At 34.3% G+C, this 26,412-nt stretch overlaps 1 protein-coding gene across 3 annotated transcripts in view; it reads left to right on the forward strand.

Moving 5' to 3' along the window:
* LOC141451775 (uncharacterized) overlaps positions 1-26,412 on the forward strand; it is a 157,022-nt gene that overhangs the window by 121,756 nt on the left and 8,854 nt on the right. For all 3 annotated transcript variants that reach the window (XM_074123431.1, XM_074123430.1, XM_074123432.1), the window contains 8 exons: positions 18,984-19,108; positions 21,516-21,793; positions 22,681-23,152; positions 23,280-23,533; positions 24,656-24,816; positions 24,905-25,029; positions 25,110-25,348; positions 25,961-26,064. In XM_074123431.1, the coding sequence (XP_073979532.1) occupies positions 18,993-19,108; positions 21,516-21,793; positions 22,681-23,152; positions 23,280-23,533; positions 24,656-24,816; positions 24,905-25,029; positions 25,110-25,348; positions 25,961-26,064 (1,749 nt within the window). In that variant the 5' untranslated portion in view covers positions 18,984-18,992. The remainder of the gene's footprint in view (positions 1-18,983; positions 19,109-21,515; positions 21,794-22,680; positions 23,153-23,279; positions 23,534-24,655; positions 24,817-24,904; positions 25,030-25,109; positions 25,349-25,960; positions 26,065-26,412) is intronic.

Raw genomic sequence — 26,412 nt, forward strand, 5'->3', positions numbered from 1 at the left:
TATAACTTGACAAGAGATTTCCATTAAGGCGAGGTCAGTTTGCTTTGTTCTATTTTGTTCAAGGTGCATTTCGATTTAAGTCAATTAAATATATTAAATTACTAATAAATAAATCTCCTTAACAAAAACTTACAGTTTAAAAAGTTAAGTATAAGGGTTGATTAAACGCCAAAAGGTACACAAATCAGCAAGTACCCAACATTTCATTCAAGCTTAGTTGATATAATTTAAGTAATTTTGCTGCATTAACTTTTCCTTCACATTTTTTAGAATTTATTAGATGTCACAGACCCTTATGCTGGCCAGTTCGTTCATAATATTATTTGGTTATAATTATGATAAAATGTATATTATATCTTCGTTTTTAAATAGGTACTTTATTTTAACTCTATTCCAAATTATTCTTCTGATTTATCTTTAATATGCCCTTTATCTGAAGTTGTCACATCTTATACATGCATGTTAAAGTAGAAAAAGACAAAGTTAGAGTCGGCTACTGTTTAAATTTGAATCACGGAGGATTTAAAACAATATTTCAGACTTGAATTCGTCTTACCGAAATATTCGTGAGCACAAATAACACACAGTTAATAACAAGTAGATTATTCAACAACAATTATTCATTTCTCAATTGTAATTTAATTTTACTTATAGTAAAATACTGGAATAATTAGCTGTCCTAAAAATATGCAATACTTATTTATTTTATATTACATAACATATATATAACATTGTGAGAAGAACAGCTACATTGAGAGTGTGATTGAAGAAAACTATATTATTTGCGATAGAGCCAGATAATTATTACGTATTATTATAAACGTTTGACTACTTCATAAAATAACAATTACTTTAATCGAAGAATGAACTTAAACCGACGATTTTTATTAAAAATAAAATAATCGAAATCATTGATGTATGTTGGTGTAAGCATTTTTTTTAAAAAGTTTTTAAATTTTGTAGCCTCGTAATTTTTTTTATTTTTTATAACGTTTTCTTTTTAACCTGTAATTAATAGTTTGATTATTATAGATTAATAGATATTAAAGTCAATCTACAGTGCTACTTGAACAAATATTTTGTAGATGAAAATGGCCAGCATAAGGGTCTGTGACATCTAATAAATTCTAAAAAATGTGAAGGAAAAGTTAATGCAGCAAAATTACTTAAATTATATCAACTAAGCTTGAATGAAATGTTGGGTACTTGCTGATTTGTGTACCTTTTGGCGTTTAATCAACCCTTATACTTAACTTTTTAAACTGTAAGTTTTTGTTAAGGAGATTTTTGTACCTTTTGGATAGATTTTCATTTTTGTCTATTTTGCTAAGTTACATATCTGCTTTACTGTTTTTTTAAATTAGGAATAAGCAATTCTATCATTATAACCTGATAAGGTGTTAAGTAGGAACCGTAACTACCACTGGAGAGATCTTTTTAAAGAATGATTATAGTTGCGGTCCCCAAACCATCCTCAATAACAATTTTTTTGAGAAAGCCTTTTTATATAAAATAGGAAGGTTTTTGTACGTAAAAAGCAAATTTAAACTGCGATTTCAGACCTTCCTTTTAAGAGGAGTAAGAAAAATAAAAGGGCGATTACAGTACTTCTCCCTAAAAGGCAAAGAGGCAAAGATTTTGAATCGAACGACAATTCATTAATGTAAATAGGTTCACCCATTGATAATTTTAACGATTGCAGTACTTCCTCTTAGTAGGTGTAAGAGCATGATGGCACTTCACAGCCATGTAGAGGAGCTTTAATCACTTCTTCGTGCTAAATTTTATCAAAATCGGACAAAGCTTTATAGAAATATTGGTAATAATAGTTTTAGAAACGGCCTTACTTGGGTGGGGCGAACTCCCCTCCATATGAGGCATAGCGACGAGACTTTTAAAGTGCAAATCTGTACAAAATTTTGATTCGAATGACACTTCATTCATGAAAATCAGTTCACGTGTCGATAATTTGAAACGATTGCTATACTTCCCCTTAACTAGTGTAAGAGCAGATCGTCGCTTTAATGTTACATAGGGGAGCCCTAACCCCATCATCCTACCAAATTTTATCAAAATCGGGCTAAGATTTACAGAGTAATTAGTAATAATAATTTTGAAGGGGGCCTTACATAAAGGGGGCTAACTCCTCTCCCATTCGGTGTACAGCGTCGAGACCCCCAAAAGGCACATCTACATAAAATTCCAAATCGAATGACACCTCATTCATGAAAATCGGTTCACGCGTTTAGGCGCTACGTTGTTTACAAAAAAGGTAACAACAACAACAACAACAACAACAACAACAACAACAACAACAACAAGAAGAACAACAACAATTTCTGAAAATGCTGTTTTTGCTCATTTTCGGCAACTTTTTTCTCGAAATCTATTAGGTCTGGGTGGTTGCAAAAAAATTACAGTTATAAAGGAGGGTTTGGAGTAAGATTTAAAGAAAATTTGGGAATTTTATCTTTTATAGAAAAAGAGAAAAAAATTGTCAAAGTTGGGTGTTTTTCAACGTTACGCTTTTTCGTGCACTTTTTGACGATCAACCCTTACACAACTGTCCTACCGGACAGTTTTAATTTATGTATAAGTAAATTATTTAGTATATTACAAAGCGCATTTGTATTTGTATTTGTATTAATGTTAAATACAAAACCTGTCATAACCATCCCTCTATAGAAGACGTCGCTCCAGGCTACAGATTATTATTTACTCCAGAATTCACTTAATCAATGACTGCCGCCATAAAGAGAGAATCTCATCCCCTTACTTAATCAAAGTCCATCAAAACTTATTTCACACACACACATACATACATACGCACATTTTCTAGATCCTCAACAACAGCAATTTTGAGATTTTGGACAAATGGAGACCAATCTCACAATTTTTTTTGGAGAGAGAGGCTTTGGGAATAGAGAGAAGATATTTCAAAAGTTTTTCCCGATTCTCCGGAGTATTTTCTACAATTAATGGCACTTCGTGTTGGTAGAGTGAAGGTGCCAAGTTTAAGAAAAGTGATACTATTGATCTAGGTGAGACACCAGGTTGGTAGAGTGAAGATGTAAAGCAGGGTCCCTAAACTACGGCCCGCGGGCCACATGCGGCCCCCTGAGGACATTTATCCGGCCCCCCGCCGCACTTCCGGAAGGAGCATCTCTTTTATTGGTGGTCAGTGAGAGGAGCACTGTATGTGGCGGTGCCGCAAAGCGCTGCGTCGCTCCATGTATAGTACTACTTCCGTTGACGCGGGGTGCACGCGTCACGGCTCCGAAAAATAACAACCAGAAGTAGGAAGAAAGGCAAAGCACTATATAACTAAACCGGACATTGACCATCTCATTAGCCAAAAGCAGGCTCATAATTCCCACAGAAATACTGGGCAGTTTGGTGATTTAAATTACTTGTTCTTTATTTGAAATATTATATTTATTCTAAGGTCCTCAAGACACTATAGGGCAAAAGTGAATATCAAAAATATCTTTGAAAGGTTAAATTTAAATTTCTCCATCAGTAGGGTGTCCAGAAGGTCCATATTACACCTCTAGCAGCTAGTTTGGGTAGTTTAGTGAACAAGTTGTCCTAAATAGGACAGCCAAATTAGGCTAATACTATAATTAGGTTAATGTAATTGTTAATGTCGGTCTCAATTATTGTGGTAATTTTAATGAATAGCTCTCCAAAACTCGTATATTAGTTGGTATTAATTGTAAATTTTAAACTAATTGGTGTTCAGTAATTAATTAAATAATTTGATATTGGCTAGTCAATTGTTTGAATTAGTATTTGAATTAACCTAGTATCGATAAGTGTGGATAAATAATGTGATCGATAATAACTTCTTTGTTTTAATTAACCTTCAGATAATTCTCGTGAGTAGTGACTCCCTCATTATGAAACGTTCTGCATTTTTTTGTGAATGAACTTTTAAATAATTATCTTCTCTTTGCACCTTATCTCTTCCACTTAAAAGTTCCATTTCTCACGTTTTTTTTAAAAATAATATTCCCAGATAAGATACTATCTTCTTAATCGACTCACTTTATGTACACTAATAATATTCTCCTTTTAAAATACAATTATTGTTTACTTCCTTTTTAACAATGCAAAGAGGAATTATTTCGTCACTAATGGTGTTGGCTTTTTATGATAAATTAAATAGGCGCGAACTAGTTAGTTAGAGACTTGTTTGATTCCACTGCACTGTGGATGTCAGCATCTTTATTTGGAGATGCTGATTCTCGTGGGCTGGTCATTTTTTGTTATCCTTTAGCTATCCCAGCTCAACCACACAAACTACACACAGCTGATTCCTCCTCCCAAAATTATGATTTTTTTATTATTGTTTTCATTACATCAAACTTAGCTAAGTTCAGATAATAGCGAAATCCAGGAAATTCTGTTCATTTTATGGCAAAGAATACACTAAAACACTAAAATAAAAAAGAAATAGTCCGTGAGAGAGTGTATGGGTAAAATGACAATAATTTTACGTAATTTTATTATGTGTACGTATAATAGCGTCTTAGTATAAGATTGTTTGTTTATATAAATGTGTTTGTTTGTCTGTAAGTAGAAAAATCTTGTGTATAAAATAAGAACATGAGAATTTTTAAATTGTGTTGAACACGCAATCTAGCATATAATACATACGAGTATTATATATGTATTGTACTACTTTACAAGGTAAATATCCAATAGCTCCTTTCCACGGTCAATTATGTACATACCTCTTTTTAAGTTTATAGAAGTAATTATCAATACGTAGTTTGATGGTTTCCTTTCGCAGTACTATAAATTCAAACTACCGATTGGTAGCGTTTATTCTGTTATGGTTAGTTCTAAGGAGTCACTCTAGAGCAGTGTTTCCCAACCTTTTTTGTGTCATGCCCCACCTTAACCTTTATAAAATTTTTATGCCCCCCTATGTAACATATATAATTTTTAACATTAAAAATTGATTCGTTCACTTAAGAAACATAAATGATAGGTTCTAGGAAGAAATCACTCTGAAATTGTTAACAAAACACAGTAAGTAAAATTTCAAAACATATAATGGAGAACTGAAATTCAAATTCCAAATAATTTTAATACAGATTTTTCTATATTAATTTATTATTTTAATTTAGTGAGATCCTTGCGCTTGATGCTTGCTGCACGGAGATTTTATATAAGGTTCCAATTTGGTTAGCTGCAGTCTCAAGTCTCCACGTTGTGTTATATCCAGCCGATTTCTTTTTTTTACCAGTAAATCATTTAAAGCACTAAATCCACATTCAGCTAAAAATGAAGATGGAAACGGTAGCAATAGTTTTCTTGCACATTTGGTTGAATTTAGGTATTTGATTTCTGTTTCCTCACAAAGCCATGCCATCGCTCCTTTTATATTAAATAAAGTTTTAACTGACTCATCATTTTGCAATTCTGCGAGTTCTTCTTGATACTGCATATTTGATATGCAGCGATGGGCCAATTAAGTGCCAACAACTGCGCTGTTTAGCGAGTTTTTAAAACGTCCGGGGTTCCCCGCGGCAGACTGCACGCTCCGCGGTGAATCCCGGACGAAGTTTACTTGACGACGCCAATCACCCAGTTGATATTTTGGTCTCGTCAAACGGAATTATACCTAATAATTATTTACCGCAATTATTTAAGAATTTGCTTTTTTTGTTAAATTTGGCACCGATATCTAGCATTGCATTTAAATGGTCCGGAGCGAAAGGGTTAAAGTCGTGTCGAGTCCATTTTCGAATTGCCCCCCTTAACTATCAAATTGCCCCCCTGGGGGGCGTGGGCCCCACGTTGGGAAACACCGCTCTAGAGGGTGTTCACTTCCGCTTGCCTTGATAAGGGAACGGAAGTAAATGACGATCCAATCAAGTTTAATTCGTTGTCAAGTGTTGATTTAATGTAGGAATCACTTCCTGTATATGTACAGTATGTTGTTTCAAATAGTTGCGATAGAATTTTGATTTTTTTTCATTGGTTAAAAATCCATTTAGTCGGTCAATTTTGGGTTGGGTGGGGGAGAGGGAGCATCACAGCTGCTGCGGTAATCAGCGCCAGTTTGATTTCATTGTTGCTAGGAGACCAATTAAGTCGCAAGTCACAACAGATTCATTTTTGTAAAAAAAAAAAGTAAGTAGAGTCTTTAAAAACGGAAGTAACCAGGTAAAACTTGAAATTGACAATTAGACAGAAGTCGGTAATATTTTTAAAGTAGCTATTAAAAAGGCGTTGAATTAAATCGCTAATGAGATTTTCAGTGATACCTTATCTAAGAGGAGGTTAGATTAGATTAGACTAGGGAGGCCTTAAAGCCTACGCCACTGCGATCCCTTTGGATCTATTGTGGCTCCCCTCACTCTAAAGCTCACCCTCCAGACCTGTCATTTTAATCAGACTCTTAATTCTGAAGAGCGTGACTCTTTGGTAAAGCTCTCAAGGCCTTGGTTTTTTCTTCCCCGAGAAGTAACATCCTTAGCCACACGAGCCTCTCACACTGACACAACACGTGCAGTACCGTTTCCTCCTCCTCTTCCTGACAGAACCTACAAAGGCTGTGCCATCTGCCAGGCCCATGCAATGCATGTGTTTTCTGGGGCCTGCGGTGGCCCAGTTAATAGGCCTACAATCATCCTTATAGCCCCACACGGGCCTTGACGGATTAATTCTGCAGTCAGCCTCGGCGAATAGCCTTTAATAAACTCCATCGCCTGTCTTTGCCCAGTGGTGGCAAGCCACCACTTCTGAGACCTATTCTGCACTCGTATAAGTTAATGGCCGCAGACTTAACACACTTCGAAACCCCAAAACAGGGCTTCGGGCCAACGACGTGTCCCGCAGAGCCTTTCCCTGCCAATAAATCTGCCGCTTCGTTTCCCTTATGTCCTGAATGACCAGGTACCCAAACCAGAAAGACCTTATTTGGGTTGGTCTCTAATTTCCTTCAGGGCACCCAGACAGTACCAAACCAGTCTTGAATTGACCTGGTAGGAACTTTGGAGTAGGTTATTTGAGGTTTTTTTTTCTAAAATAATACATTTGACTTTAAAATCTTGTAAGTACTTGACAGAGCTATCTTTCGGCCATTCCTACAGCGGATGTAGTCTCTCCCCGGAGAGTTCTTGTTCCTGTTGTCGTCATGAAGACGACCTTAAATATTTTAAACTCTCTTTGGCTCTCATGATTATATTTACATAAATTTAGCCATGCATAAATGATATTGTTGTAGCGGCGAATATATTAACACTTGAATAAATTTTCTAGTAACTCTATTTATTCTTCGCTACTTCGTTTTGTTAAAATAATGTATTATGATGCAAAAAAGGATTCTTTTTTTTTATTATTATCCTTATTTTTTACGGGTTATATCAGCTAAGTTTAATCACAGGTAAATCTGTTCCTTTTGAAGTTATTAAATCCTTTTTAAGGGAATCAATTTCCTATTCATTGGGTTTTATATAATAATTATAATTTTTTATAAACTGGTAAAAATAAATCTGGAAAAGACTGGAAAACAATATCTGAGTTTGTCCAGGATAAAGTAACTACACTTCGGGACTCCATGACTAAAAGAATAAAACGTGAATCCACAGAAGTTATTTAATATTAAAAAATTGGATTTTGTTTCTTGTGCGTCACGCGTAAGTATTCCCATAGAAGACGTATATTTTTTGTAAATTATTTTTGACTTTGAACTTGTCAAATTTATGTTGAATTATAAGCAAGCGGCTTTATTTACTTGGACATAATTTGCCTATTTATTTTGGGCGCCCCTCTTTCTAGGCGAATGGCAGCGCCTTGAAAAGTCTAATTTAGAAGTCAACAGTTAAGTACACACACATGTCTTAAATGAAACCCCCTTAATTTACATGGCAGCTTGCAAGAAACATATGCAAAGAAGCTCTTTGTTGTCTTTTTGTGATGCAGGTATTGGACAAATCTTAGGATATAAGGGTGGAGACCGTTTCTCCTCTCCTCTCCTTTCAGGGCCAGGCACTGGAACAGCAGGGCCCATCTGGGAGTATAAAGGTTTTCCTCAGCTCTAACCAGAAAACAATATATTCACCAGAAAGCAGGGTCTATTGTGGCAACTAATCAATTAGAGGCACTCCTCTCCAGTTATGTCTAAGCACTTAAATGTACAGACTCCTGGATAAAGTATGATGGCCATAGATTGTTCTTGAAGGAAGCGAACCCGAAAACAAACTAGCCCTTCACACAATACGCACAGTGCGCTGTTTCATCTCCTTCCTGACTAGTTGTCCAAGGACACACCCGTGCGATGCTGGTCTTCCATTCAGTCACCAAAGGTCTAAGACGTTTTCCTAATGAAATTAGACTACTCCTTCCTCTTCGGCGCTAAAAGGACCAGGGTCTTCTCCAATCCAGGCTCTCCACTGAGCACTCTATCAAGAGCCTTCAGTCTCCAGAAATTAGGCTATTAGCTGGTGATAAACCTTTTTTGCCTGCCTCTGGCCTGGGGTCTCCTCCTGGATACTCGTCATGCACCCTTAGAACGTAACAGTTCTTCCCCCAATGGAGTAAATGAAAGTAGAAATTTGAACAGACCCTTATAAAGTTACTAAAAATCTTTTCACTTCCAATAAGATCTCTTGGGGGTAACCATCTACATCGATTATCATCGATTATCTAGTTGCCAGTAGCCGGAACTTGCTAATCAGAAATCAGTGCAGTGATTTACAACATATTGTTCTGTTCCTAATTAGTGCATTTACGTTGGTTTTTTTTTTTTGTTCCAATTAACACTTTTATTAAATTTTCACTTTTTGTGTACATAAAATAATGGATGTGAGTTTATTTTGTTAATTTCTTTGTTTCACATTGTTCTCATAACCTAAATGTAACGCCTTGCATAGAGTTGATTCGCGGCTTAAAGAAAACTTTCGCTTGTCCTGTGCTGTAAGCCTCTCACTTAAAGTTTAACTTTAAAGCTCTTTTCAGTGTAGTTGCTAATTATTCTAGTTGCAAGTTGCTTTTTCTTTTTTTTTAATCTGTAGTTCTAGTGGTAATTTTGAACAGGCCATGTTGTTCTTCATAGTTTGTATCCCGTAGGGAAGAGTGGACTAGCCTAGCTAATTCCTCAGGGATTTGGGATGTCCCACACATTATCCAGGCTGCAGTCATTTATAATACATATAATTTCACTTCAACCTCACCGTTATCTCTCTCACAATATTGATTGAAACCTGGGTTAGCTTTTAATATTGAAATGTTATCATGAATATTTAAAATTATGTATATATATAATGTATTATGGGCAACAATATGCTTTTCAGTAAAACTTCATTCTATTTACTGAGCTGTAGATATTGTAAAAGTTAGGAAGCCGCCTTTTTCCCATACTTCAACTTCATCATTCTCAAGTTTCTATAGGAAAACTTTTATATACTTTTCCGAGCCAAAAAAAAAAGAAAAAGTTGAAAGAATTTTCTACTTGTTTATACTTTATAATGAGGTCTTAAAAATTGGTTGTCATGAGAGTTTAGTAAGAATTAATCAATTGATATTATAGTTTGATATAAAGAAAGGCCGAGGAATTAAGGAGAATGACATCTTAGTTTCTTGTCGGCCAGTAAGTACCTTTGTCATGATGAGACTACAGTTAGAGAAGTGTATCGATGTTAATGTAGTAACGTGTTTAGACAAGCGCTAGGTCGTCGTGACGACAAAATGACAAAAAAAAACCTGGTTATTTCTAACAGTTCTCGATCATCGAACTGGTGGCCGCCATTTTCTTTTGTCTCTCTCTCTCTCTCTCTCTCTTCTACATTGTTAAGCTCAAATTATTTTCTTAAAATTCGGAACTTTTACCCAAAACAGTAGTACTAATCTCTCTCACGCTAATTCTCTTAGATAATTCATACAGTAAATCCGTAGAATTCTCAGAAATGACTCCTTTAAGAGGGATGCCCATATATTACTTCGGAAAATCAATTTTAAGAAAACAAAAAACCGTTTCAAGTTACCCGACTCCTTAGTTTCTTAAATCTCAGGTAATCAGACAAGAATATCCATTTCTATCACACTTAATTCAAAATTTAAGTACTATATTCAAGTATTTAAGTTGCTCGACGCTGAAAGGCATAAGAGCGGAGATAAAGAAGAAGTATATTTAAGTAGAATGACAAAATTAATGCCAGTTTCAGTCAATATAAACTTTATTATGCCGCGAGCTTTCGACCTAGGGACTAGGTCACATCTTCAGGGCTGTGGAACATGTTTACAGTGTGTTAACAATTATATTACCAATTAATTATATTACAATGAATATGATATAATGCAATGAAAATTTACAAAAATATTTACCTAATTTACAATATACTGTTTTACATCATTAGAGGGTTGGTGTGTCTTCTGTCTTGCCTGTTCATGGACTGAATGTGATCGGTCTGTGTGTGTGATATGTGTTTAGTAGTTTAGTTGTAAGGTAGTCAGTGTTGCCAATTGTCCAAGTATATTTTGCAGTAAGTTGGGCGTATATGTTGTTTGGTGTCAGTTTTGGAAATTTAGACTGTTTTCTGTCTTAGATATTTATATCATTTCTGAAGATGACCTATGTAGTCCCTAGGTCGGAAAGCTCGCGGCAGAATAAAGTTTATAATGACTGAAACTGGCATTATTTTTTTTTCATCCTATTGAAACTAAGATTCAGTCACCAAAAATAATGAACAGTTGTTATATTTAAGTAGTTTTAATTTTCAATCGTTTTAGGGCAACTTTATTAAGCCCCCGTACTTAATAAGTCTTGGCGTTTGACACGCGGACTCTGTGACAATTATCTGCGTCGTTAATAAGTTCAGATTGCCGAATAACTGCTATTCAAGATTCTACTCAGTGAATTAGCATTTCCGGTTCACTTACTTCCGGTACCCTAAACGATGGTGCTTTCTGTAAATGTTCCTTTTTTTTCAGCTAGTGTCACTTGTATAAATACCCAGTTTTCTAAAAAATAACTTTTTGGTGTAACAGAGGGTCTCAAAACGGAAATACTCCGGGATATACTCGAATTCGAAACTTTGTCTCCATCGCTATTCCTCTAAAAAAATCATGATTAATACATTAATATTTCATCAATGACTATGTCATTCATAAGAAATTAAACTATTTAAAAAATAATAATAATAATAAAATAAATACTTGAAATGATTTAACTCATGTACGTATTTTAAATTTATCTTTTTAGTGTTGATTTCTTATTGGCTGATTAAGATAGCAGTGTTGATAAAATATTAATGGGGAGGTTATTTTTGTTTTCCAAGTATAACCTTGTAGGAAATTCTTAAGGTGCTTTTGATTTTTAACAGTGTTTTGAGTTAATTAGTTTCTCTTTTTGGGTGAAATATTGTTATTTTTATGAAAGGTTTTTGTGCCGTCATATTGTTTGAGATTATTTCCTAAGCTAGCTAACAGCACATTTTATTGTATAGTCTATGGTACTACTTGAATTGAAAACAAAAATGTGAGTATAGCCATATATTTTGTGTAGGAGCGCATACATTCTGCGACAGCTTTAACATATTAATGATATTTCATGTTTATGTATTCACTGGTTGTCCTGATCACCAACCAACCTGCATTGGTGATAGATCTCTTAGGTACGTATTGTTTTACTAGGTGTGACTACATTTGGCAGCTTTGAGCTTTACTGGTTCTCTCTCGTTTAAACGTTATTATAAATAAGAGTAGAGAGAGAGAGCTTAATGCTGGGTCTGTTAAAAAAAGTTTCCGAATTTTTGTATTTAAGAAATCTGAAGTGTCAGACTCAAATTGCTACATCCAAACAAAGCGATTCATCTAAAAAAAAATTCTAAGCGATTGGTAAATTCCTAGACCTTCAATATTCTGGTAATAATAATAATAATAAAGGAGTAACGAATTTACGTACCGTAGGAGCTCATTTTTCTTTTAGGAGCTCACATTTCTATGTAAAATTATTTTCAATTCAATATTTTGGAAATAAAAATAAATAAATGAATGAAGTTAACGAACTTACGTACCATAGGAGCTCATTTTTCATTTAGGAGCTCGCATTTCAATGTAAAATTATTTTCAATTCAATATTTTGGAAATAAAAATAAATAAATGAATGAAGTTAACGAACTTACGTACCATAGGAGCTCATTTTTCTTTTAGGAGCTCACATTTCTATGTAAAATTATTTTCAATTCAATATTTTGGAAATAAAAATAAATAAATGAATGAAGTTAACGAACTTACGTACCATAGGAGCTCATTTTTCATTTAGGAGCTCACATTTCAATGTAAAATTATTTTCAATTATTCTCACATAATATGGAAAGTGAAAAGTGTAACAACAATAAACAAGCCATTGTTATCTACATCTGGCTTTGTTAGTTTTTTTTTATTTTTATTTTAAAAATCAACCAAATCGAGCATATCTATAGTGCAATAACATTTTTATCTAATCTGGTTTTTGGTGTCCAGATAGACACTTCTCCCACCTCTACAGACCTCCACCCTCTTTGGCTTCCTACTATTATTATTCATTCATAGTCTTATCTCGTTGTCTAGCCTAGACAAATAGTATTAGTCTGAAACATTATTATTATTAATAAAAAATGAATAAAAAGCAATTGATTGTGCATTAATGTTCTTGCAGAATTTATTCTAATTTTATAACTTTTCTCTTCGCCGTTAAAATAATATATGTATCGCAGTGTTTCGATTTTATGGCTTTTAACAGGAAATATATGCTATTCCAGTCTGCGTATTTAGGACAGACTAACTCGAAGACAGAGAATTTCCTGTTTTTATTTTATTTTATTATCAACTTACCAATAAAGGGATTGGCTGAATTATTTTTTTAGGTTTCAATTTCATAGATTTCTGATCGCTAGAAATCGAGATATTGGTATCTAAAGTTTTGGTGTATTGCAAAACTACCAAATTTCAAAACGCTATATCCTCTCTTCTATTGCAGTGAAAACGATAGGATTTCATACAATTGTAAAGATCAATGTTCTCTATAATTGTATGAAATTTCATAGATTTCTGATCGCTAGAAATCGAGATATTGGTATCTAAAGTTTTGGTGTGTTGCAAAACTACCAAATTTCAAAACGCTATATCTTCTCTTCTATTGCAGTGAAAACGATAGGATTTCATACAATTGTAAAGATCAATGTTCTCTATAATTGTATGAAATTTCATAGATTTCTGATCGCTAGAAATCGAGATATTGGTATCTAAAGTTTTGGTGTGTTGCAAAACTACCAAATTTCAAAACGCTATATCTTCTCTTCTATTGCAGTGAAAACGATAGGATTTCATACAATTGTAAAGATCAATGTTCTCTATAATTGTATGAAATTTCATAGATTTCTGATCGCTAGAAATCGAGATATTGGTATCTAAAGTTTTGGTGTGTTGCAAAACTACCAAATTTCAAAACGCTATATCTTCTCTTCTATTGCAGTGAAAACGATAGGATTTCATACAATTGTAAAGATCAATGTTCTCTATAATTGTATGAAATTTCATAGATTTCTGATCGCTAGAAATCGAGATATTGGTATCTAAAGTTTTGGTGTATTGCAAAACTACCAAATTTCAAAACGCTATATCCTCTCTTCTATTGCAGTGAAAACGATAGGATTTCATACAATTGTAAAGATCAATGTTCTCTATAATTGTATGAAATTTCATAGATTTCTGATCGCTAGAAATCGAGATATTGGTATCTAAAGTTTTGATGTATTGCAAAACTACCAAATTTCAAAACGCTATATCTTCTCTTCTATTGCAGTGAAAACGATAGGATTTCATACAATTGTAAAGATCAATGTTCTCTATAATTGTATGAAATTTCATAGATTTCTGATCGCTAGAAATCGAGATATTGGTATCTAAAGTTTTGGTGTGTTGCAAAACTACCAAATTTCAAAACGCTATATCTTCTCTTCTATTGCAGTGAAAACGATAGGATTTCATACAATTGTAAAGATCAATGTTCCCTATAATTGTATGTAATTTCATAGATTTCTGATCGCTAGAAATCGAGATATTGGTATCTAAAGTTTTGGTGTGTTGCAAAACTACCAAATTTCAAAACGCTATATCCTCTCTTCTATTGCAGTGAAAACGATAGGATTTCATACAATTGTAAAGATCAATGTTCTCTATAATTGTATGAAATTTCATAGATTTCTGATCGCTAGAAATCGAGATATTGGTATCTAAAGTTTTGGTGTGTTGCAAAACTACCAAATTTCAAAACGCTATATCTTCTCTTCTATTGCAGTGAAAACGATAGGATTTCATACAATTGTAAAGATCAATGTTCTCTATAATTGTATGAAATTTCATAGATTTCTGATCGCTAGAAATCGAGATATTGGTATCTAAAGTTTTGGTGTATTGCAAAACTACCAAATTTCAAAACGCTATATCCTCTCTTCTATTGCAGTGAAAACGATAGGATTTCATACAATTGTAAAGATCAATGTTCTCTATAATTGTATGAAATTTCATAGATTTCTGATCGCTAGAAATCGAGATATTGGTATCTAAAGTTTTGGTGTGTTGCAAAACTACCAAATTTCAAAACGCTATATCTTCTCTTCTATTGCAGTGAAAACGATAGGATTTCATACAATTGTAAAGATCAATGTTCTCTATAATTGTATGAAATTTCATAGATTTCTGATCGCTAGAAATCGAGATATTGGTATCTAAAGTTTTGGTGTATTGCAAAACTACCAAATTTCAAAACGCTATATCCTCTCTTCTATTGCAGTGAAAACGATAGGATTTCATACAATTGTAAAGATCAATGTTCTCTATAATTGTATGAAATTTCATAGATTTCTGATCGCTAGAAATCGAGATATTGGTATCTAAAGTTTTGGTGTGTTGCAAAACTACCAAATTTCAAAACGCTATATCTTCTCTTCTATTGCAGTGAAAACGATAGGATTTCATACAATTGTAAAGATCAATGTTCTCTATAATTGTATGAAATTTCATAGATTTCTGATCGCTAGAAATCGAGATATTGGTATCTAAAGTTTTGATGTATTGCAAAACTACCAAATTTCAAAACGCTATATCTTCTCTTCTATTGCAGTGAAAACGATAGGATTTCATACAATTGTAAAGATCAATGTTCTCTATAATTGTATGAAATTTCATAGATTTCTGATCGCTAGAAATCGAGATATTGGTATCTAAAGTTTTGGTGTGTTGCAAAACTACCAAATTTCAAAACGCTATATCTTCTCTTCTATTGCAGTGAAAACGATAGGATTTCATACAATTGTAAAGATCAATGTTCCCTATAATTGTATGTAATTTCATAGATTTCTGATCGCTAGAAATCGAGATATTGGTATCTAAAGTTTTGGTGTATTGCAAAACTACCAAATTTCAAAACGCTATATCCTCTCTTCTATTGCAGTGAAAACGATAGGATTTCATACAATTGTAAAGATCAATGTTCTCTATAATTGTATGAAATTTCATAGATTTCTGATCGCTAGAAATCGAGATATTGGTATCTAAAGTTTTGGTGTGTTGCAAAACTACCAAATTTCAAAACGCTATATCTTCTCTTCTATTGCAGTGAAAACGATAGGATTTCATACAATTGTAAAGATCAATGTTCTCTATAATTGTATGAAATTTCATAGATTTCTGATCGCTAGAAATCGAGATATTGGTATCTAAAGTTTTGGTGTATTGCAAAACTACCAAATTTCAAAACGCTATATCCTCTCTTCTATTGCAGTGAAAACGATAGGATTTCATACAATTGTAAAGATCAATGTTCTCTATAATTGTATGAAATTTCATAGATTTCTGATCGCTAGAAATCGAGATATTGGTATCTAAAGTTTTGGTGTGTTGCAAAACTACCAAATTTCAAAACGCTATATCTTCTCTTCTATTGCAGTGAAAACGGTAGGATTTCATACAATTGTAAAGATCAATGTTCTCTATAATTGTATGAAATTTCATAGATTTCTGATCGCTAGAAATCGAGATATTGGTATCTAAAGTTTTGGTGTATTGCAAAACTACCAAATTTCAAAACGCTATATCCTCTCTTCTATTGCAGTGAAAACGATAGGATTTCATACAATTGTAAAGATCAATGTTCTCTATAATTGTATGAAATTTCATAGATTTCTGATCGCTAGAAATCGAGATATTGGTATCTAAAGTTTTGGTGTGTTGCAAAACTACCAAATTTCAAAACGCTATATCTTCTCTTCTATTGCAGTGAAAACGATAGGATTTCATACAATTGTAAAGATCAATGTTCTCTATAATTGTATGAAATTTCATAGATTTCTGATCGCTAGAAATCGAGATATTGGTATCTAAAGTTTTGATGTATTGCAAAACTACCAAATTTCAAAACGCTATATCTTCTCTTCTATTGCAGTGAAAACGATAGGATTTCATACAATTGTAAAGATCAATGTTCTCTATAATTGTATGAAATTTCATAGATTTCTGATCGCTAGAAATCGAGATATTGGTATCTAAAGTTTTGGTGTGTTGCAAAACTACCAAATTTCAAAACGCTATATCTTCTCTTCTATTGCAGTGAAAACGATAGGATTTCATACAATTGTAAAGATCAATGTTCCCTATAATTGTATGTAATTTCATAGATTTCTGATCGCTAGAAATCGAGATATTGGTATCTAAAGTTTTGGTGTGTTGCAAAACTACCAAATTTCAAAACGCTATATCCTCTCTTCTATTGCAGTGAAAACGATAGGATTTCATACAATTGTAAAGATCAATGTTCCCTATAATTGTATGAAATTTCATAGATTTCTGATCGCTAGAAATCGAGATATTGGTATCTCAAAATATAATATATGAAATTTCAGAACGCTATATCTTAAAATATAATATAAAAGTAATCGCCCAAGGGTGCACTATGGCGCATGTTGGGATCCTTGTGGAAATCGGAAGGCATTGATGTTTTTATGAAACGTTTTAATAGTTCTGTTTATTCAAATAGTTTTATAAAAGCAAAATTTATTCTCGTAAAATATTTTTGGGTAGATTTGGAACTACTTTACTTAATAGAAAAAATAAATCATACATTTGAATGGTCTTATCAGCAATGTTTATCTGGAGCAAAGGCAAAAGCGTGATTTATGGAGTGTTTGTAACTAAATGTGATACTGTAACTCCTGCAAGGCTACTGGCTGCAAACAGCCTGCTGCTGAAACGGTTTCAGTAGGTGTCTGTAAGTGGCGTGTGTTTGAGAACTATTGTTGGTTTAGAGTATAATATTACTACTGGGTACACTTTTAGAAACTAGCACCCAAGTTTCTTCTTAGTAGTTGTAGGTCTACTACAGCTGGGTCAGGGCGGCACAACAGCTGTACACGATCTTTTATACCCTGGCCCGTATGACCTAGACATTCCTTCACCGTAGGGGAGTAAAACTTGCCCCCTCAGCAACCCCTCTGGATGCACGCGCGTACATTCCAACCCCCTTCCACTTCCTGACCTCACCAAACACAGCAGTGCAGCGTCTACTACACTAAGAGCAGAATTGATACTGTTGATTCTGTTACCACAGCCTTCAATAAACTGAAGATATCTTAAATATTAAAAATCACTAACTCGCTGCTAATATCCGTCGCACTTTGTTTTAAATCTAATTAAAATTAATAAAATTACAGCTGAAATCGTAAGTTTTACAATAACTGGAAAGCCTACTAGCTCTGAGTAGAATACCACTGTAAAACCTGTTCGAGAGTGCGTGTACAAACAATTTGAGGTACATACTTAGGTGGATGCAGCAAAAGAACTACAAGAGGGAAGGTATAATCTGAGGCTTCTCCAGTTGACCTGCGATTTTAGCCCTTTGAACTCCACAGTACGGCTAGCAACTACGCAAAAGTAGAGAAGGCTAAGTAATCTGTATCATTGCCAACCCCACCAGCAGTATAGTCCTGGAGTTCTGTAGGAACGGGTTCCCAATCATTGCCTTATTGCAATGATGTACTGCCTGTGGAAAACCTCTTAAGATAATGTATCCGCTGAAAGTGGAAAACGTCCATATACTCGTATCACAGTGAAATTTGTCTCTTTAGAAAAATCACCTCCGCGCAGTATTGAGTGTCGAATTGATTTCATCCACTGTTAGTTGGTCTTGTTGCTTTGTTACAAACTTTTGTTGCAAATTATTTAGATTAAGAAGCGAACTTTATTATTTACCTAAATAGATTTTATTTGAGATTGACCATATGTATAAATCAAGACATATCATTTATATCTTAAGTTGAGTTTATTAATTAAAAAATAAATTGAAATAATAATAATTTTTAGGGAAAGGTATCATTTTATTTTTATTTATGTTTATATAACTTTATTTTTTACATTATATTCATTTCAAGTAGTACATTGCAGTTTATTTATATTTAGCTAACTCATTGCAGAAAGTTGTAAACTTACAAGCAATAAAGTTATTTATTTATTTATTTATTTATCTTAAACCAAGAAAATGGACGCAATTAATGTCGTATTTCCGGTCCTCTGTTAATTTTTAAATATCTATAAAAATCTAACCTTGGCAGTTTACACTGAGTTGTTTATTTTGTGATTGGGGGAATTTTGTTTTTCATTGTTTTGTTAATTGATGAAAGATTCTTCCTCGGAAACTTGGAACTTCCGTTTTTGTGCTGCCGGAAAGTTGAAATCCGTCTGACGGATAGTGTGTGACATTATTGATGCGATGTTCCTTGAAAAAAAAGAGGCTGAATGCAACTTTGTGATTTTTTATTTTTTTATCTTTCTGGAATAATTAAATTCGTTTTTTTGTGGGAGATGGGAAGTTCTCAGGTGTGGCAATTGTAGCGAGAAATTTTGATTCAATCAAAACCCAAGTTTTTATCTATTTTTTAATGAAATAATCATGTAAAATTGATGAACTAATGACCACGTTTAATGATTTGTTACAGGGAGATGGGATGAACAAAGTTGAAGAGCCGACCGGCTCTAGAACTATGCAGGCTTTGGACTATTATAACAGCAATGTGTTACGAAGCAAGGTGTCGTCAGCTCTCCGAAGCTCCTGTAATGACAGGTGACTGACTATCTTCTAGATGTATACCACCAAGTAAGAGGATGAGTAAGAGAGAGAATGGAGGTGACTCTGAAGATCCTGTAGAATATGTTTGGGAGAAAAAACTAGAATTATGTAGATTTTTGGGCGCGCAGGTTAGATGAAAAAAAAAGGTTTGTGTAGACACGGGAGCGGCGTTGTAAGTTAGATTGGATATTCATGGCAACTACAGTAGCGCTGCTGTCTGTGCAAGACACCTGCTGCTTTTGTTTTTGTTTTGCTGGACTCTCCCCTCTCTGATCGCGTTGTCCCTCTACTTCTTCCCGGAAAGTATTCGAACAATAGATTTTTTGGGGGCCCTTTAAATCAAGGCATGGAATTAGGTGCTGTTTGTAGGCCAGCTGCTCCAGTCAGGTCTTAGAATTCATTTTCTCTTCATTCTATACTTACACCTACTCATTACATTCTTTTAATAATATACTTTTTATTAAATAAATACATTAATTAAATACATTTTCTACTTTCTCTCTCATTTGGTAAGGAGATTATTGCAGAATACATGAAAAACGGAAAGTCGCTTTTAAATCAAAACTTGGTATTCCGTTTTTAGTATTATTTTTCTCGCTTCAAATACCAAGATTTTAGTCGAAATCTAATTACCGGAAATACGAAGTCAAGCGATTGTTAAGGTTATTTTCATTTCCCTCAAAAATGGTCCTATCTTGAAAGGGCCGTCTTCATAGTAAGACATAATTTCTTGGGCCTATAGCATTCTATTATAGGAAGTATTAAAAGAGCTGAAAGTGTGTACTCCCTTAGCGTAAGATAATACCACTAATTCTTCGCAACACGCTGGTTTAAGGCTTTCAGCTGTGATCAGAAGTAGAATAATCAATTTGGTGATGAGAATTCGACTTTACGAATGTTTCCGTCTGCTGATTCAACTGACTGAAATCGAAATCTCTACACCAAATCGATTGTAACTGATCGATAGACTGATGCGATCTATTGTAGGCAGAGTATACTTGAATAATATGCCCACTTAGTGGAATTTTTCGTTTGTACAAATTATTAAAAGTAGAAGTAAAGTAATCGCCTATTTTTTCAGGCGGAGCTAAACGTCCAACTACCAATTAGGTGTCGCTTACGAAGGCGACTAGCAAACATACTTTACTATAAAGTTCTCATATTAACTATATTAACTATTAAATAAAATCCAAGGCCCTAAGACCGGAGAATCGAACCCAGTACCACAATGCATATTAGCTTTGCAGGTCTCGTTCAAGTTATTAAATGCTACTCTCGGATTCGAATAAAAGCAACATTTACTCACAATTCAATTTCTATAGTTGTATAATTCACTATAAGTATCTAGATTCTACATACTGATACATAAATTTAGTAATTTGGGGCTAAATAACAGTTAATTTTTACTTTCCCAAACCGCCCTACAGAGAAATCGCTCCAATTGATGGGTATTGTATAGATTTACCTCCCTTACAGTACGTACAATTTGGGGAGAATAATGGTTTAATGGTTATGAAACGTGAGAGTTTCCCGCGTATAGCTACTAATTATTTGTTATGTGCTTCCGCCCTTGTTCGCGACATTTAATTGGTACTTGGGACTTTAAGCCCCGCCTGAAAAAAAAAAGGCGAGTACTTAACAATTAGAAATATGGCTAAAAGTTCCTGTATTTAAAGAAAAGCTCTTAAAGAGAGAATTTTCTTAACGGCTTTTCAGTTTATTTTTTCGTTGAAAATTCGATCGATTTCTTGAAATATCGATTTTTCTATAAATGTACTCTTTTCTTGTAATGTTTTTTATTTCCCTTTGTTATAGCTTCCTTTTATTTCTGCTTTCCTTACAATTGGGTATGGGCACTCAACCAAGAAGTGTCTAGTGCACTTCCCTTTTAAAAGGGTTTCCACATCAAGGCCTATCAATTTTTATTTAGAAGTTTTTCCAAGGAAAATTGATTTTTTGGTATTGATTTTTCAGGGATTTGTCAGAAAACTTTGATTCTAAAATGCCCTGTTTATCACTGTTTAGAGTTATGCTCCTATGTAAATATTATTATTTTTATATTTAAAAGCAATAGACGAGAAATATCTAATTACCCTATGCGATTATACAGAATACAATCCCACATTCAGAGAGTTTGGTTTGCTTGCCTGTAGCACAAGACTGACTAGCTGCTTGTCGAGAAAGTGGACCATTCAAAGATTTAGCTAGTAATTTTGTTATTAGAATCTTGCCAGCTAAATTTATGGTTTACTTTTAAGGTTATATTTGAGAAAATTTGTAAATTTATTATGTAATAATTCCGTCAAAGTTGGGTGTCGTTTTTTAAAACCAAATTTTTAAATTAAAAAATTATATACATTTGAAATATTATAATTTTTTTTTATTCATTCATTTATTTTAGGCAAGGAGGTGGTGGGCTGGACCACTGTCACTACTCTAGTCACCATCGGAGAACGCACGACTCCTTGTACAGAAGTAACAGCAGTTTGGAGCTGATGCATGACCAACATATCTTGCTAAGCAACAGCGGAGGAAACGGCGTTGGACTTAAACCGAACACGCCAGTTCTTAGGAGAGAGTATGGCTCTCACGGGTCTATTGATGTGATCGCAAGTAGTGACAGGTCGTATGCGGCTGCTGAATCGCTTATAGATATGTTTGCTGAATATTCTAAACCTGGTAAGTGATGGTCTGAATCCAGTACTGAATGATCTACTAAAAGTAACTTGTAAACTTCTCGGTTCCTCATGTGCAAAAACCTGTTAAGTTAAAAATAAAAATAAAATAGTCAAATACACTAGAAAAGGAATACAAAGATGTAGCATTTTCAAAAACGAGGGGTAATGAGTCAGTAAAAACCCAATTCTTATAGTTCATCAGAAGTGAAATCCACAGAGGTGTGAAGATTGCCACCATAATATTCAGAATAAAATATCTCTTAATAGTATAAGTGAACTTTGTATAACTTTAAGTTCCGCAGAACGAGATGCTGATTTATAGTTTCTGAGTGGTTTAACTCTACAAACCCTAATCAGTAGGATTGAAAGAATGTTCATGATTAGCGACCTGGAAGCTGAAGAAGAACCCTGAAGTACTTTTGCTTACTCTATCGAGATTCTACCGTAGTAATTTTATCTTCTTTGGCTGGGGAAATCGTTTTCTTGTTACACTCAACACTTCCAATCGCCGCAATGGAGGGTAAAAAGCTCCTAGGGCAGGAAGAACTCGGGAGAGCCGGGTATCTCTCCATGCAAGATTCCCGTGGCTTCACCACTTAGCTAATTTCTTCTCCCCATAGCGATTATTGCAATGATTTTGTGTTGGGATAGTCATTAAATAATGTCTTTGTTGCTGTTGGTCGATATGGAATGGTCATCAGTGTCAATAATAATCCTTAAAAAAATATCCATCACGTTGGATTCTAAGTCCATTACGAACAGACGCTAAGGTCCATGTTCAGAATTTTTTATAATAAAACATTTCTGTTATAATTAAAACTTGAAATACCTATATCAATTTTTTACGTATTGCTTTCATTTGCCTAATCAAGAAGATTTTTATTTCAGGTGGCAACAAAGATTCTACTTCATCATTAATAGAAGATGAAAAAGCTACTAGTCCAAAGGTTAGACTGAAACTGGGCAGGTTTTGGGGCAGTAGCAGTGGTGGAGGAGGTAGCGGAAGTGGAGCTACTGGAGGCGGAACTAATGCTGGTGGAAGCGGGAGCGGCAAGCAGCAACGTCAAGGCAGCGTGGAAGAGGCTCTATTGGTGGCCGCTTCCAGTAATACGACCACTAGTCATCACAATGAAGAGGAACGTCAACGAAGGCGAGCTTTTGCCCATTATGATTGTCGTTCGGTGACCGCGAATCTAGGATATGCTGCTAAAGTGAGAAGTATTTTACTGTCCAAAAGACGTAACACCACTACTGGAGCTTCAGCTGCTTCCACACTAGGAGTCAGATCTTCTACGCCGGATGGTGGCGATTCCGGTGATGAAGACCATGGTGACGGAAATTGTAACTCTCTTGTTGAAAGGTTGCTCTAAAATTAATAACTTTATTGTTAAAAAAAAAAAAAAAGTTGTGTCTTTGATTTCATTCACATTACATTGATTACTTTTATTGAATTTTATATATTTATATTTTTTTTTTATTCTTACCAGCTGTCCATATTTCCGGAACGAGCTTGGCGGTGAAGAGGAACGTGTAATTGGTCTGATGAGAGGAACAAGATCCGTGAATGGAAAACTACGACCACACAGACCAGCTCTAGCGTGCGGACTGTCTGTTTTAGAATTTCCTTTAGGACAATCACATTGGACTCACGGTCCAGTGTGTCCTTATGGCCAGACGCCAAGGCCTATTGAATCAGTAGACCATGGTGCTCTCTATTATAGAAAATACTTCTACCAACAAGGTGAAGATTTAGTTATTATTTATATTTATTGTTTTTTTTCTAGGACATTGAGTATAAACTTTAGCTCAACTCTTGGATGATCTAAGTATTGGAATCAATTTGTACCAAGCTACAGAAATCAATAAATTGGTTGCTAAATTTAGAGACGTAATACTTCACATTTTCAGTAATAAAAACTAGTAATTGCTCACTTTATGACTATGTACTCATAAAAATTTGCAGCCCCTTCTTTAATAATTAAAGAAATAAAGTTTAATTATTAAACTATAGTTAGAGCGGCATTTACAGTTTGTAATACTGTAATTCCATAAAGAAATTTTAATTATATGCTGGGGTCAAAAAAAGAAGAGTCCTGCTTCTAATCAGTATATAATTTTTTTAAGCTACGTTTCGAATACTTTTGATAACCTTGACTGGAAAATTGCATTTATAGGAAAGTATCTACTACAGCAAGTTTGTGGGTGCAGACTTATTGATTGACCTTTTCTTATTTTGTTTGAACTGTGTACAGATCCTTGATATTATTCGTCTTTCTCTGTTTGCCAAACGTTTCGGCAGTCAGCTGATTGCATGTATATGTCCAGCACCCGCTGAGAGAAATGTCTTCTGCTAGCTGGGCAAACACATTTAGAGAGAGGAACCTGACAGATTGTATAATTCACTTAATAGTGCTTAAAAACTTCTGCGTCCGTCAAGAAATTACTCCGAGGGGGTGACTGGTGCGTCGGAGGCTCCACTCTTGTCTCAGTCATGCTTGTACTGTCTAACTTTCAGCTCCGGTCGCTTGCACCTATGATTGAGCATCAAATATTGACAAAGGCTAGACTTCCGATTAAGTTATTCTGATATTTAAATTAGCTCTAGACAAATCCCCACAACTGCATTAGGTTAACTGAAGAAGAGAAGAGAACCGTAAATTCCTTTACTATAGCAACGTCCTTTCTTTACAGGAAATTGCCGAATCTTTTTATGAATGATACCTATCTATCTAGATGCTTAGAGTTCCTGAGTTAGAATGTAAATGAGAATTACAACAGCAGAGCAATTTTTGGGCATTTACTCTGCCCATATTTTTTGATGAAGAAACAATAAAAGTAGTAAAATTACATTTTTTATGCGCAGAGCACCAAAATTGGTTCGGCATGGATGATAACTTGGGTCCGGTAGCGATCAGTATACGAAGAGAGAGAGCGGAGAAACCACCAAATAGTTCAACATCAACTGGAAACAGTAACGCCTCAACACATTTGTACAGATATAGACTTTTAATTAGAACTAGTGAGGTAAGTACCGTTCAAAGTAAGTAACTAAACTGACGTCTAAAAATCTGAACAATTGGTTAATTTTAGAAATGTATTTGATGTTTGACAGTTGTTGACATTACGAGGTTCAGTATTAGAAGACGCCATACCAAATTTAAAGCCAGCAAGCTCATCAAAAGCGTTGAATACAAAAGAAGTGTTGGAATACGCGTCACCAGAAGTACAAATATCTTGGTAACTGTCTTAAATTAAAATTATTGAATTCATTATTATTATTAAATTATTTTATATTATTATAAAACTACTTGTTTCAGTCTACGACTTGGAATAGGTGGTGCTGCCACCGAGGAGGCATTGTTAAAATTAGACGAACAAGGACTATCAAGACATTATAAAGTTGGAATAATGTATTGTAAAGCTGGACAGTCCACCGAAGAGCAAATGTACAACAACCAAGAAGTAGGTCCAGCTTTGACAGAATTTTTGGATACAATTGGAACAACAGTCCGTCTTAAAGGATTCGAACAATATAAAGCTGGACTGGATAATAAGAGTTAGTTCGTTTTGCTTCTTTGTCTAATTTATAGTTCAGTACCCCGGAGGTACACAACACTATGTCCAATTTTAAATTTTTTACAGGAGAGCAAATGAAAGAGTTTTATCGCGGTTTTTCTCTTACTTATAAGCCCACGGGAGTTATTTTGCTTAAATCTTTGGTCGATAATAAGAAACGTACGAGTAGATGCACCATAAGTGATGGTTAGAAACATTAAAGAAATAAATTTTGAAAAATGGACCTAGTGTTGTGTACCTCCGGGGTACTGAGTTACTCTCTACTTTTGGCCACTTCTTCGGCGTCCTGTTTAACACGATGAACATGGATCCTTCTTTCTTTATTTCTCATTTGTACACTCCGAGAGTTATTAAAAGCTCCTTTCCAGAGTTGAATGTCCAAAAAAAAAAAAAGGCCTTGTTAAAAGCTAGATCAAATTGAACAAGATCTGTTTGTGTTCACTCTTGCTTTCAATGTTCGGTAGGCTTGGGTATGGCGAAAGCATCTAGAAGTTTATGGAAAAATACAAAAGCTCTTCTCTAATACTGCGCTTATAAAAGCTGAACTTCCTAAATAACTTATCTCATATTGACAATGTCCTCTTTGTTGCAGCTGATTCAACAGGACTCTATTCTGTGTACTCTCAGTATCAGGATTGTGAGATAATGTTCCACGTTTCTACGATGTTGCCCTTCACACCGAACAATAGGCAACAGGTAAATTATTTTTTGGATTATCAAGTTGTTCGTTGTGGTTGGTTTATTTTTGCGGTAGAGGACTAATTTAATGTCATCACTAATGTAGTTAAAATATTTTGAAAACAATTTGCTGTTAATAACGAAACAATTATTACTTTGCGGGGCGTGTATTTCAGTGTAGAAAATAAACGTTGTGTATGTCTCAATGATTCCATTGAGGGAAGACCAAAAATTAACACGTCATCTTTAGAGAGATCTTTTGATGATGTCAATCGCTATGTCTAACTTAAGAAACCATGTTGAACACTTCCTTCTCACTTTATTCGCCACAATAAAATTATTAGTAAACACTCCTTTTCTCTTTTC

The sequence above is a fragment of the Rhodnius prolixus genome, unplaced genomic scaffold (genome assembly GCF_049639745.1).
Source record: "Rhodnius prolixus isolate KJV_2025 unplaced genomic scaffold, Rpr scaffold_14, whole genome shotgun sequence".
NCBI lineage: Eukaryota > Metazoa > Arthropoda > Insecta > Hemiptera > Reduviidae > Rhodnius > Rhodnius prolixus.